Below are 14,239 nucleotides of genomic sequence, written 5' to 3' on the forward strand. Positions count from 1 at the left end.
ATGTGGGGGACACTCTGCATGTGTTATCCCACTGACACCCAGTCTGTGCATGGAAATCTTGGTCGGGCTGGGTTGCCACTCTACCACTCTACAGGACTGCAGCAGAGATGGTTTTGCTTTCTTCCACTGCAGACAAGTGTGCCTCTGGGAGCACACGTACACCTAGGAAAGCCTTCCTCTTTACAGCTCTGAACCTCAAAGGTGTGTACGGGAACTGTGCCTGCACTCAGAGAGTTGGAACAGATGGCACCTTCCACATGTGGTCAGACACCCTGAGGACGAGCTGTAGCTCATGACAACAAGCAAGGCAAGAGTTACAGAACATACACACAGAAATGAATGGATCAGGTGGAACGACACCATTTCTTCGGCCAAACTTATTGAGCAGAGGCAACTCAATTTGTACACGTGGTACCACAACTGTGTGCCTAATGGAGTAACTATGACAAGCAGGGAAATAAGCATCTGCTCTTCTATGGCCCCAGTGCCAACAGATCTTCCCCAGGTGTTCTCTCCAACCCTACACAAATTGCTGGTTTGCTTCTGATCTTCTCATAATTAGTAAAAACATATCATGGGACGATAATGCAGTACAATCACTGCTCACCAACGTTCTGAAAAGAGAAAGGAGGATTCAAAAGCATACGAATGCTAAACAATACTATAATACTATAATCATGCTTTCATCTACTCTCCCTACCAAAAGTATGACACAAATGTACCCGCACATCTCCTGCCTTCTTCTCCTACCAGCAAGAGGCACTAACGCACAACATTTGCAACCTCCTTGCAAATAGAACATACAGAGGAGACCAGGAAAAGGAAAAAAAAAAATCAAAACAAACAAAAAAACCCAGACAAGCAACACAAGAAGCCTCAAAGGAGAAAAAATTGTCACTGGAACATCACTGTGAGGATGTCTCGCTCTTCACTGTGGACATTGAAATTCATTGCCCAGAGCACCTGGAAGTCATTCAGGTCCCAAGCTACAAGTGCGACTTTAAACCTTACTCTGCACTACATGGTAGGGGGTTTCATTTTTTGAAATATTCATCAGCTCTCATCTGGTTTTTTTTCTACTCTATGGCCTGTTTATCTCCATGAACATTAAAAAATGCTCATCATGGGCCTCTTTCTCAAGCTAAGAGAAAATACAAGAGATTCTGGTTTAGATTTTGCTTCATTTTCCTCACACCTAGAGTCCTGTCTTCAGGTGTTTCAATTAAGTATTTGCTGCAAAACAACACTCCCAGTTTCAAACGCAAAAGCACTATCCAGAAATGGCAAAAAGGAACCACGACCTTGCAAGAACAAAAGGCCTGAAAGAAAGTGTCAGTACAACTGTCAAGAAACTCTGCACCTCAACATTCCAGGGAGATAAGAGGGGAATACCACAGGTTTCACAGAGGAATTATAAGCTGTCCTAACAATGCATCATCCTTCTAGGTACACACTTATGCTCAACTACTTTATTATCTGAGGATTACCATGGCCTTTCTGAACAGCAAAGCTAGGATGATAACATAAATGGCCGAGGCCTTGGCATACGGCATGCCAGCAAACCGTTGCCCAGCCAAAACCACATTGACCCACCTCTTTTCCTGGTTGGCAGCCAGCCTCTCACCCTCCTTGCTCTCCTTTCACAGCCTATAGTTGAACCAAAGACAACACCCAACTTTTGCCCATGCATCAGCCACAGGAGGAATTTTAGGGAAACAGAAGCAAGTCTTTCTCTTGGAAGATGTACACCTCCAAGGTACATATGGACAGTGCTCCCCCAGCCTGATGATTTTAATTGATCTCTACTTTTAAGGGCTATCAGCCAAAATGAGGCCCAGGTTTTGAACCTGAGAAGAATCGCAAAAGGAATGTGAAACCCACAGAAGTGAAGGCATCATAGCTTAACATTTCAGATTATCTCACCTGTAGTAGCTACACAAGAAGAGTATCTAGTTGGTGAAAAGTACACTGGAGGATCACACCGGAATTTGCACAAAAGGGCCATAGCCACAGTTCCCAGATTGATTTCTTTGGATAATAAGAAAAGGAAAATGCACAGGACCACAACTGTGGGACCCATACAACAACTGGGAGAAACTGAACCTTTTAGACATTTCAAACTACACCACAGCAAACTCTTCCACCTGCCCTCTCTCGGTGCAGACACAATGCTTCACCCTGCCCAAGCATCACGCAACAGGAAAGCTAAATTTGCAGGCAGACATCGCTGAAAGAAATAGTATGCTCAGAACTTCTCCTTACAGACAACAAGGGTCACACATGGATGCATGCATACAGACGTCTCTGCTCATCACACTCAGTTGAAGGAACATAAAGTGTTCTAAAGGGCAGAAGCAACACGCGGCTCGGTTATAGACTCAGTTACCAGTATCAGCTCAAAGACACCATCACGCACATGGGCAATTTGGAAGATATGTGACTCTGCCACTGTTAATGCAAGGTTTACAACTACACCAAATAACTACCATTCACAGGAAAAGCCGTATCAGACATGACAGTGTATAAAATCAGTAGCTTCCTCACACATGCTTCAAATAACAAGCCCCAAAGCCAGAAATTCCTGACAAAAATACTCTCCTATCCTCTACATTCCCACCAATTTTATATACCAACAAAGCCTCAGCAGTTACTTCATATTAGCAAGAGTCATTAATGACATCTGAAGATTGGTCGAGCCTGGGAAAAACTAAATACAAACAGGATGAAACTCTACATCGCAGTCTTACCAGGACATATAGATGGAAAACTGACGTTTCAGGCAGTAACTACTAGAAATAGTTCCCCTGAGTCATGTTTGCACTGCCATGGCTATTCCTTGCAGAACAATGCGGCAGAGGACATTTTTTGCACATATTTTCAGACACACAGTTGCCCACCTTTACCTCATCATGACAAGAAAGGCAAGACTTTAACTACCACTCACAGAGAACGTCATGCGATAGGAAAGCAAACTGATGGACTCACAACATCCAAATATAAAACATCATCAGGCTCATTGGATGTAGTCCAGCAAAGAACCCTGGGAATTCACAGAACACCTGCCATGTCTTCACCAGTACCTCCGCACACACGGCACCCCAAGACTCTCCTCAAACACTTCGGAGGTTGTCATGCTTGTCATGTTCTTCCTAATATCATGGTTGTCAACGATCTTCGTCATTTGCAGATAGGCTCCATAGAAAGTAAGTTACACAGACAACTTCTGTGCAATGATCTTCATGTACGGCATAGTCAGACAAATGTAACGGATGTGAACTTCCACACTTTATCAGAAAATAAAGGCCCACCTTCAGATCATTCCAACGAGCAAGGCAAGGAGTTAACACCTGCAGAATGCAAAGGATCAGAACACGTCCTTCTAGATTAAGGCACTTAGAGAAGGTACATAATTCAGGTATTTAGTAGTCGGGAACAAAAACATCATTGCCTCCTCCCAAAGCTCCCATTATGGCACTTGCCATCAGTACAGAAGCAAGCTGTTTGTTAAAAACATCATGACAGCTTGCAAACAATCAGGAGGAACCTCCCAGGGCTCCCAATGCAGCTGCAGTGACCTCTCTTAGCCCAAACTTACTTCAGAAGAAGGAACTCCATGGCACAATACCACTACAGCGGGACAGGGAAAGCAGCAAACCATGGAGAGATGTGTCCTTTAACAGCCCCTCACAAACACCTGCCAGGACTCACATCACCAACCCCTCACAATTTCCATGGTGTTCTTTCTCCCATATACAATTCGCAAGCATTTGTCATCAAAGGGCCGGTTGCCCAGACCACTACTCTTCAACATGCACCAGCATCACCCACAGACCTCACATAACACATCTTTAGAGCTCTGTGCTAAAATGAAGCTACGTTATCTCTTGGCTACACTTCAGAGAAGAAACACACAGGTTGTAAAAGTAAAAGAGGAGCCGTTATCCAGGAGAGACTGGGACAGTGAAGAGTGTGTAACACAGTTATGACATGATAAAAAAAGTAGCCTCACTTCTCCTGCCACCCACACACACTGCAAGGCTGAGCCACAATCCCACGTTCACCTCCCGGGAGAAAGAGGCACCAGCACACAGCACGTTGCTGAACAAAGCTTTGCCTTCCTTCTATCAGGAGAGCATGATGCAGTACACTCACACCAGCAAGGGAGGTACATCTGTCTCCTCACCAACATTCTGACAAGAAAAAGAAGGATTCCAAAGCTCACAAAGGATAAACAGCCAGAGGAGTGGTCACCCAACAGAGAACGGCTTCATCAAACTCATGGTTTAGGGGGAATCTCCTCCCCTCTTTTATCACACGCACTCTTCCACAGAGATGTGACTTCTACTGAGGTCATGTTCACATCTGTTCCTCCCAACGATAACAGAACACAAAGATACCCTCACATCTCCTGCCTTTCCCACTCACTCTAGCAAGAGCAAGAGGCACTAACACACGACACATTGCTAAACAAAGCTATGCTGATAATTACAAGTAAACCGACATCCGTATGGGACCTGGTAAAGAAAAAAACCCAAGGCCATGAATCAGACAAGCAAGACAAGAAGCATTATAAGACAGAGTCTTGTCAGAGAAAGTCACCGGGAAGTCTTCTTGCTCTTCACTGCACGTGTGGAAATTCATCCCAGAGAGCACCTGGAAGTCATTCATATCTCACGCTGCAAGCGTGGCCCTAAAGTCTTACTCTGGACTGCACCATAGGGGGTTTCATTTGAAGAAAGAGTCAACAGGTCTCAGCCATTTTTCCAATATCAGGCCTGCTTATCTGCCACAAATATGAAGCCATAAGCGTAAACACCTTATCACGGGCCTCATTCTCAAGCTAAGTCTTCTGGGAAATTAACCTCCCTCGATCTGCTGGCCACGCTCTTCTTAATGAACCCCAGGACACCATTGGCCACGAGGGCACACTGCTGGCTCATGGGTAACTTCACCATGGTTAATTAACCAGGCATGAAATTGAACCATTGCTCAGCCAAAAACACATTGACGCACGTATTTTCCTGGTTGGAAGCCAGTGTCTCACCCGCCTTCCTCTGCACTCACAGCCCTCATTCCACCACGGACGACATCCAATATTTTGGCTATATGTCAGACACATGTGAAAGAGCTTTTCATTCAGCGACATTTTAGGGAAAAAGGGATACATCAAAGTCATTGTCTTGGCAGCAGGTGTAAGGGTGGCCAGAATGAGGCCCAGCTTTGGACCATGACAAAGAACCACCCAAAAAACCACAAGGCATGAAGGGGAAACCTACCAAACTGAGGGAAACATAGCTGAACATTTCAACTTATGTCAACTGCAGTCGGTACACAAGAAGGGTACCTAGTTGGTAAAAAGGTCCACAAGAGCCTCATGCAGAAGTTCACACCTTAGCCATGGTTCCTCAAAGTCAAGTCTTGGGACAGTAAAGGAGAGGAAAATGCAGGGAAACACAACGGTGGGCCTCACCCAACAACTAAGACCAACTGAACTTTCACACCATCTTTACATTTTTTTAGACATTTCACATCACACCACAGCAAACTTTTTCTGCCTCTGGACAAACAGAATTTGTCACCCTGCCCAAACATCACACAACACAAAAGCTACCTTTGCAGACAGGCACCACTGAAGGAAAAGTTGCACACACAACTGCTCCTTATCTGACAACAAGGATCACAGCGTGGATGCAGGCAGACATTTCTCTGCTCATAACATTGTTTTCATAACACTGTTTTGAAGAAATATAACATGCTCTCAAGTGCATAAGTGATATGCAGCCCTCATAAAGACCCAGTCATCATAGTACCAACTCAAAGACACCACCATTCTACTTCAGCACATCGGCAACTTGGAAGACAAATCATGTGCAAATCTTAACGTAAATTGCACGTCAATGCACAGTAACTGCCATGCATGGGAAACATCATGCAGCAGGAAAGTAGTAATCTGATGAACCCACAGCTTGGTCACGTGGAATCTGAGCAGTGGGATCTCCAGAAATAAAACACCTTCATTTGATCAAGTCCAGCAATGAACCCTGGGAATTCACAAAACACATACCATATCTCCACCTGTTCCTCCTCACACACAGCACCTCCAAGGCTCTCCTCAAACACTTCACAGCATGGCTGTCAATGATCATCATCATTTGCAGACAGGCTCCATGCAAAGAAAAGTTGCATAGGCAACTTCTCACCACCACGGGTAATGCTTGACTTCTCACCACGTGCCTGTGACAAGCAAGAGCACTTCCTCCAGTAACCTTTTAAGGAAACACATCTATGGAAGTCTTCCTCTTTACAACTCCAAACACGAAAGGCACGTATGGGACATTCAGATGTAGCAGATTTGGTGCTCAAGACAACGTCAGAGACAAGGGCCCACCTTCAGATCATTCCAGGCAGCAAGACAAGAAGTTAACAGCTGCAGAAAGGAAGGGATCAGAACATAGCCTTCTGGATGAAGGCACTTAGAGTACGTGCATAATTAAGGTGTTTAGTAGGTCATGAATACACACCTGGCTCTTCCCAGAGCTCCCATTATGGCCTTTGTCCTAAGTACTTAATTAAGCTGTTTGTGGAGAATTGAGGACAACCTGCAAACACACAGGAAGACCCTCCCAAGTACAGCCCTAAAGTCTTGCTCTGGTCTGAACCCTAGGGGGTTTCATTTGAAGAAATAGTCAACAGCTGTCAGCAATTTTTCTAATATGTGGCCCCTGCTCATCTGCCACAGATATCAAGTCGAAAGTGTAAACACCCTGTCACGGCCTCGTTCTCAAGCTAAGTCTTCTGGGAAATTACAACAGATTCTCTTTTAGGTTCCGATTCATTTTCCTCACACCTAAAATCCTTTCTTATGTGGTTAAAGTAAGTATTTGCTGCAAAAAACCGTGCACAGTTTCAAATGCAAAAGCAATAGCCAGAAGTGGGGAAAAGGAAACGTGACCTTCCAGGAAAGAAAGGCCTGAAAGCAAGTGTAATTACAGCTATGAAGAAACTCTGCATCACAATCTCACAATCTTACAGGGAGACAGAGATAGATAAAGGAGCTTTCACACAGGAATCAGGAGCCGTTCTACCGTACCCATGCGCCATCATTCTACATGCACATTTATTGTGCAAACACTTTCTGATTGGAGGACTGTCATTCCCTGACTTTGAGGACAGGGAATCCAGGGTCACAGCATGAATGGCACAGGCCTTGCCACCAGAACCAAAGAATCAATCTAGACGTCCACCCTTTAGATACTTCTAAGCGTTGATGAGATACCCTCTCAGTCTTCTCTTCTCCAGGCTAAACAGACCCAGCTCTCTCAGCCTTTCCTCATACGAGAGATGCTCCACTCCCCTCATCATCCTCAAAGCCCTCCGCTGGACTCTCTCCAGTAGTTCCCTGACTTTCTTTAACAGGGGAGCCCAGAACTGGACACAGAACTCCAGACGTGGCCTCATTAGGGTAGAGAGTAGAGGGGGAGGATAACCTCCCTCAACCTGATGGCCACGCTCTTCTTAATGCACCCCAGGACACCATTGGCCTTCTTGGCTCATGGTCAACTTCACCGTGATTAACTTAACCAGGCATGAAATCAAACCATTGCTCAGCCAAAACCACATTGATGCACGTATTTTCCTGGTTGGAAGCCAGTGTCTCATCCTCCTTCCTCTGTATTCACAGCCTTTAGTTCCACCGCAAACAACATCCAATAATTTGGCTCTATGACACACAGGTGAAAGAGCATTTCATTCAGTAATATTTTAGGGAAACAGAGATATATTGACTTGGCAGCTATTGCAAGAGTTACCAGCCAGAATGAGGCTTTTAACCAGAACAAAACCAATCAACCAACCGAAAAAACAAACAAAAAAACCCACACCAAAAAAAACCCAAATGTCCACAAAAAAAACCCCTGAAGAAGGCAAGAAGAGGAAACCTGCAGAAGTAAGGGAATCATAGCTGAACATTTCAGCTTATGTCAACTGCAGTCAGTACACAAGAAGGGTATCTAGTTGGTAAAAAGTCCACAGGAGCCTCATGCAGAAAATCACACCACAGACCATAGCCACAGTTCCTCAACAACAAGCATCAACTGAGCTTTTACACCGTCTTTACATCTTTCAGACATTTCACATCACACCACAGCAAACTTTTTCTGTCTCTGGACACACAGAATTTGTCCCCCTGCCCAAACATCACACAACACAAAAGCTACCTTTGCAGACAGGCACCGTTGAAAGAAAAAGTTGCACACACCACTGCTCCTTACCTGACAACAAGGATCACAGCAAGGAGGCATGCTCATAACACGATTTTCATAACACTATTTTGAAGAAATACATATTCAATATATTTTGAAATACATTTGAATTATATATATAAATATATATTGAATTACATTGAAGCACAGAAGCCACATGCAGCCCCAACAAACACTCAGTCGTCAAAGTATCAACTCAAAGACACCATCATCCTGCTTCAACACAGGGGCAACCTGGAAGATACATCACGCTTAAATCTTAATGCAAAATGTAGCTCTATGCTCAAGAACTGCCACCCCCAAGACTCTCCTCAAACACTTCACAGCTCGCATAGTTGTTAATGATCATCATCATTTGCAAACAGACTCCATGGAATGAAAATTTGCACTGGTAACTTCTCCTCACCATGGGTAATGCTTGACTTCTCACCATGTGCCTGTGACAAGCAAGAGCACTTCCTCCAGTAAATTTTTAAGGAAATACATCTATGGAAGTCTTCCTCTTTACACCTCTAGACACAAAAGGCACGTACGGGACAGTCAAGGAAACATAACAAATTTGGTGCTCAGTACATTATGAGAAAACAAGGCCCACCTTCGGATCATTCCAACGAGCAAGGCAAGAAGTTAGCAGCTGCAGAAAGGAAGGGATCAGGACATAGCCTTCTGGATGAAGGCACTTAGAGAAGGTGCATAATGAAGGTGTTTAGATGGTAGTGAATACACAATTTGCTCTTCCCAAAGATCCCATTATGGCCTTTATCCTCGAGTACTTAATTAGGCTGTTTGTTAAGTATTGACAACAACCTGCAAACACGCGAGAAGACCCTCCAGGGCTCCCAGTATAGAAGGAAGAACACCTCTTCGAGTCAAACTTCTTTGGGAAGAAGAAACTCACATTGCATGGTACTACAGCTGGACACTGAACAGGGAAAGGAGCAAAGCATAGCTCTTGGGTCCTTCAGCACCTCCTCACGCACAGAGCCCCAGATTCTCCTCTCCAACTTTTCACAACTTCCATCATGTTCTTCGACCCTCAAAATTTACAAGCACGTGTCATCAAACGGTTGTCTTCAACCCACACCACCATCACACCACGGGCTTCATACAGAACCCTTCACATCTCCCTGCTAAAGGAAGATACGCATGTCTGCTCACCAGTCTTCTGCGAAAATAACATCGAGGCTCTAAGAAGAAAGAAAAGAGAAGCCGTCCTCCAGAAAAGGCTGGGTCAGTGAACATTTGCGCAGGGGCAGTCTCCCCCTCCTTAAATCTCGCCCCGCACCTGCAATCGACCCCTCCCGAACTCGTTATCACCACGTTATCGTGGAGAAATAGAAGAGCTGAGAAGACTAGAAACGACGAGCAGCTCAGTTAGGCACGGGGCCTTTCACGCTCCGTTTCAAGACACTCGCCCCCCACTCCAGCACCTGCGCCGTCGGGAACATATCCCACGCTGCTGCTGCCTCCCGCGTGCTAATCAGGCGCCACATCCGCTCCGAAGAGCTCATACCGGCAGGAAAAGCGGAATTACCGCCGTCAGGGGACAAAATGAGCCACCGGCTGGCGCGTGACAAACCCCCAGAGCCCCGCTGGAACGAAACCCCAGCCCAGGGCAGCCCCACGCTCCGGCTGCCTCCCCCACTCCCACGTTCACCGCCCGCGAGCAAGAGGCGGCAGCACAGAGCGCGCTGCTGAGCGAAGCTTCGCAGGAGACGGAGCGGGGGAAAGGGCGGAGGAGCAGCGGAGGCAAGCGTCGCGGAGCAAGCGCGGTCAGAGGAACTCACCGGGGCAGCGGCGGGGTCGGCGCGGCGGGCGCCGGCAGGGTCCTCCCCGAGCAGCGGCGCGGGCTCGGCGGGCGGCGGCCGGGCCGGGAGGGTGTCGCAGCAGCTGCCGCCCGACAAGCGGAGCTGGCTCTTGCGCGAGTCGGCGGTGAGCGACACCTCGTGCGAGTAGGAGTGCAGGAAGGCGCGGACGCCGTCGATGCCCACGAAGTGCGAGGCCGGGACGCCGCGCAAGGCGCCGCTGCCCGCCGCCAGCAGCTGCGAGCGGCGCCAGCGCCGCAGGCGCAGCGCCAGCAGCAGGAAGGCGAGGAAGAGGCAGGACACGGCGGCCACGGCCACCACCAGCCACCGCGTCAGGCTGCCGGCCGGCTCGCCCGGCGCCGCCGCCGCGCTGCCCAGCTCCGACAGCAGCTCGGCCACGCTCTCGGCCAGCACCACCGTCAGCGTGGCCGTGGCCGACAGCGCCGGCCGCCCGTGGTCCTTCACCACCACCACCAGGCTCTGCCGCGCCGCGTCGCGGGCCAGCGGGAAGCGCGCCGTGCGCACCTCGCCGCTGTGCAGCCCCACGCGGAACAGCCCCGGCTCCGTCGCCTTGGCCAGCTCGTACGACAGCCACGCGTTCTGCCCCGCGTCCGCGTCCACCGCCACCACCTTGGCCACCAGCGCCCCGGGCTCGGCCGAGCGCGGCGCCAGCTCCACGCCCGCCCAGCCCGCGCCCGGCGCCGGCGCCGGCGGCGGGTACAGCACCTGCGGCGCGTTGTCGTTCTCGTCCACGATCACGAGCCGCACCGACACGTTGCTGCTCAGCGCCGGCGCCCCGCCGTCCTCCGCCCGCACCCACAGCCCCACCTCGCGCACCTCCTCGTAGTCGAAGGAGCGCAGCGCGTACAGCGCGCCCGTCTCCGCCTGCACCGACACGTAGGACGAGAGCGGCGCGCCCCGCACGCGCCCCTCCGACAGCCGGTACCGCACGCGCGCGTTCTGACCCCAGTCCGCGTCCGCCGCCCGCACCGTCAGCACCAGCGCGCCCGCCGCGTTGTTCTCGGGCAGCCGGGCGCTGTAGCGCGCCTCCGCGAACACCGGCGCGTTGTCGTTCACGTCCAGCACCCGCAGCGCCAGCACCGCGCTGCTCCACAGCGACGGCGACCCGCCGTCCGCCGCCCGCACCGTCACGTTGTACTCCGACACCTTCTCACGGTCCAACTCCTCGGCCGTCACCACGCGGTAGTAGTCCTCAAAGGTCTTCTCCAGACGGAACGGCAGCCGCTCCGCGATGCTGCACCGCACCTCGCCGTTCGCCCCCGAGTCCCGGTCCTGCACGTGCAGCAGGGCCACCACCGTCCCCGACGGGGCGTCCTCCGAGATCGCGCTCAGCTGAGAAGTCACTCTCAGCTCGGGCGCGTTGTCGTTGACGTCTGTCACCGTGATCGCGACTTTCGCCGTGTCGAAAAGCTCTCCTCCATCGCGTGCCTGCACTTCCAATTCGTAGAAGTCGCCATTCTCGAAGTCGAGGCCCCGCAGCAGCGTGATCGCTCCCGTCTCGGCGTCCAGCTGGAAAATCTGCGAGGCTTTCTCTGTGATTTTCTTCAGGGAGTATTTCACGTGCCCGTTCATCCCCTCGTCGGCGTCGGTGGCCGTGAGGGTGACGAGGACGGAGCCCACGGGCACGTCCTCCGGCACACGCACCGCGTACTCCGCCTGGCTGAACACGGGCGCGTTGTCGTTCGCGTCCAGCACGGCCACGCGGATCCGCGCCGTGCCCGTCCGCGACGGCTCGCCGCCGTCGCTCGCCCTCAGCACCAGCTCGTGAAACGCCGCCTCCTCCCGGTCCAGCGCCTTCGCCAGCACCAGCTCGGGACGCTGCTCCCCGCCGGGGCCCGCCTGCACGGCCAGCGAGAAGTGCTCGTCGCCGCTCAGCTCGTACCTCCGCACGGAATTCGATCCCGCGTCCGGGTCGAGAGCCTCGGCCAGGGGAAACCGCCAACCCGGGGCTGTCGTCTCGCTCATTCTCTCCTCCAGCTCGATTTCCTTGAAGCTGGGGGCGTTGTCGTTAATGTCCGTGATTTCCACTTCGATTCCGTGAACCTGCATTTCCCCCTCCACTATCACCTCACACCGCAGCACGCATTTCTCCACCAGCCGGCACAGCTGCTCTCTGTCTATCCTCTCCGCCGTCACTAAATGCCCCGTCTTCCCGTGCAGAGCGAAATACTGCGTCCGACCTCTGTCTACGATGCGGACGCCGCGATGTCGGAGCGCCGGCAGGTCGAGCCCCAGGTCCTTGGCCACGTCGCCCACGAACGAGCCCTTCGGCATCTCCTCGGGAAGCGAGTAGCGCAGCTGCCCCCACGCCGCCTCCCACGCCGCCACCAGCACGCACCACAGCAGGGCTCGCTCACGCCGGCCCCACCGTCTCCACGCAGCCCACATCGCCGCCGCCTCACCGCCGGCACCGCTCCACCGCCCACCGACGAGCCGGCTCCCGAGCCGGCTCCCGCTCCGGCTTCGTCTCGCCGCTCCCGGCCGCTGCCGACGGCCCCTCCGCCTCGCTGCAGCACGGCTCCGCACCGCGGGGACGCTCGCAGACCGCCCGGACGCCCACACAGCCAGCCAGCCAGCCAGCGAGTCGGGCCGCAGCGGGCGGGGCTGCCTGCAGCGCTCCGGCCTTCCTCTCGCTCCTCCTCGGTCAACAGCGGCGCCCGCAGCCTCCTCCCGGCACTGCAGGCACCCAGCGCTGCCGAGTCTTATCCCACTACTCCAACAGCAGTATTTCCACCACGAATTGCACTGGTTTCCGAGTGCTTCACTGACATTTCCCTCACCCTTTCTGCAGATGAAAACAGCCTCATACTCGAACGCCACCAGCCACATCAGTTTCCCAAACCCCGAACCATAGCACAAGGCAGCAATGGAGATCCCCCCCTCAAAAGGAGTCCTCCTCCTCAGGGACTGCTCTTCCTTCTCGACTTGCCGCTTCTCCCCTGCACACCGGAGCCCGCTCTGAAGCAGCCTCCATTTCTCCCCTTTCCTCAACCACTGAGGAATTCGCAATTTGTCCTTGTACCCTTACACACACTACAGGCCTTGCTTACCATGAGGACTTACTGCTCCATTCCAGAGTAACTCTTGATGCACACACACTCTCTGTCAGGGTATCATTACAGAACAAAAAGCAGCATAGGGAAAATTCTTCACGAGAACAACTCTTAGGGAAATGGGGGATACAAAAAACCAAAATTCTGAAATAGAAAATGCGAATTGCTTTGGTTTTGTGTTTCAAGGGGGCTGGGGGTGGGTTTTGTTCTTGTTGTGTTGGGTTTTAAAAAAAAATTCACTTTCTACGGGCTAACCCTTCCAGAAAAAGACAGATTGGGAAAGGTAAAAAAAAAGAGGGATCAAAACCAAATGAGAAATATCTGCACAAATCACTCGAGAAAGAATGCCTGGAAAACATTAGTCAGCTTCGCTAGCTTTCGCACTGAGGAAAAATCTCCAACACCGAGCGTCAAACCCATTTTCCAGATCTCGTCAATTAAAATTAAAAACATTAAAATGAACCAACACAAAACGTCACGCAGAGCTTCATCACACTTGTACCATTTTCTGCAGCACAAGTGGAATGGTGAGAACCTCTCCACTGAGCCTACGCGGGTGACCGCTGATGACGCCCGAAGTGCCGGTTCGCACATGTTAAGGCATTCGTACACGGCACAGGGTTATTTCATTCGTTCGTGGCAACAGAGATCGGCAGTAACCGCCCCAGCAGACACAGCAAGACCCGGCGACCCCGTCACGTAGAGTTAGCGGATCACACTCTAGGCAGTAAGGATCCGCCTTCACCGTTAGTAACATTTCAGACAAAACGAGCTTCCTAGTCTAAACTTCTCAGCTGAACATGAACCTGCGCCCCCCGATGAACCCGAAAGTCCCGGCGCCTACTGCCTGCCCGGAAGGGGACGGGGTTACCCTCTTCCTTCTTCCATTGCTTCGCGGATACACGGATCAGCCACAGCACCCGGGAAACCCAGGAGGAGAAGGACGGAGGTTCACAAAGGCCCAAGGAACTCATTCGGCACAGAAAGGATCCACATACCATCTTACACAGCACACGCCTTGTAAAGAAAACTACTCAGCTGAACCTGAACACGCGATGAACCAAAAAAGTGCCATCACTAAATGCCTGCTCAGAGTGCA

General features: G+C 51.1%; 2 protein-coding genes across 2 annotated transcripts in view; both read right to left on the reverse strand.

Annotated features, from left to right (window-relative positions):
• The window catches only part of LOC129212957 (protocadherin gamma-C5-like), a 160,703-nt gene that overhangs the window by 79,177 nt on the left and 67,287 nt on the right, over positions 1-14,239 (reverse strand). The gene's annotated exons all lie outside the window — the stretch shown is intronic.
• Positions 9,176-12,858, reverse strand: LOC129212963 (protocadherin gamma-A10-like). The gene has a single exon (XM_054842213.1). The coding sequence runs from the start codon at positions 12,473-12,475 to the stop codon at positions 9,632-9,634; it is 2,844 nt and encodes a 947-aa protein (XP_054698188.1). The 5' UTR covers positions 12,476-12,858; the 3' UTR covers positions 9,176-9,631.

Source organism: Grus americana, chromosome 14, assembly GCF_028858705.1.
Source record: "Grus americana isolate bGruAme1 chromosome 14, bGruAme1.mat, whole genome shotgun sequence".
Taxonomy (NCBI): Eukaryota; Metazoa; Chordata; class Aves; order Gruiformes; family Gruidae; genus Grus; species Grus americana.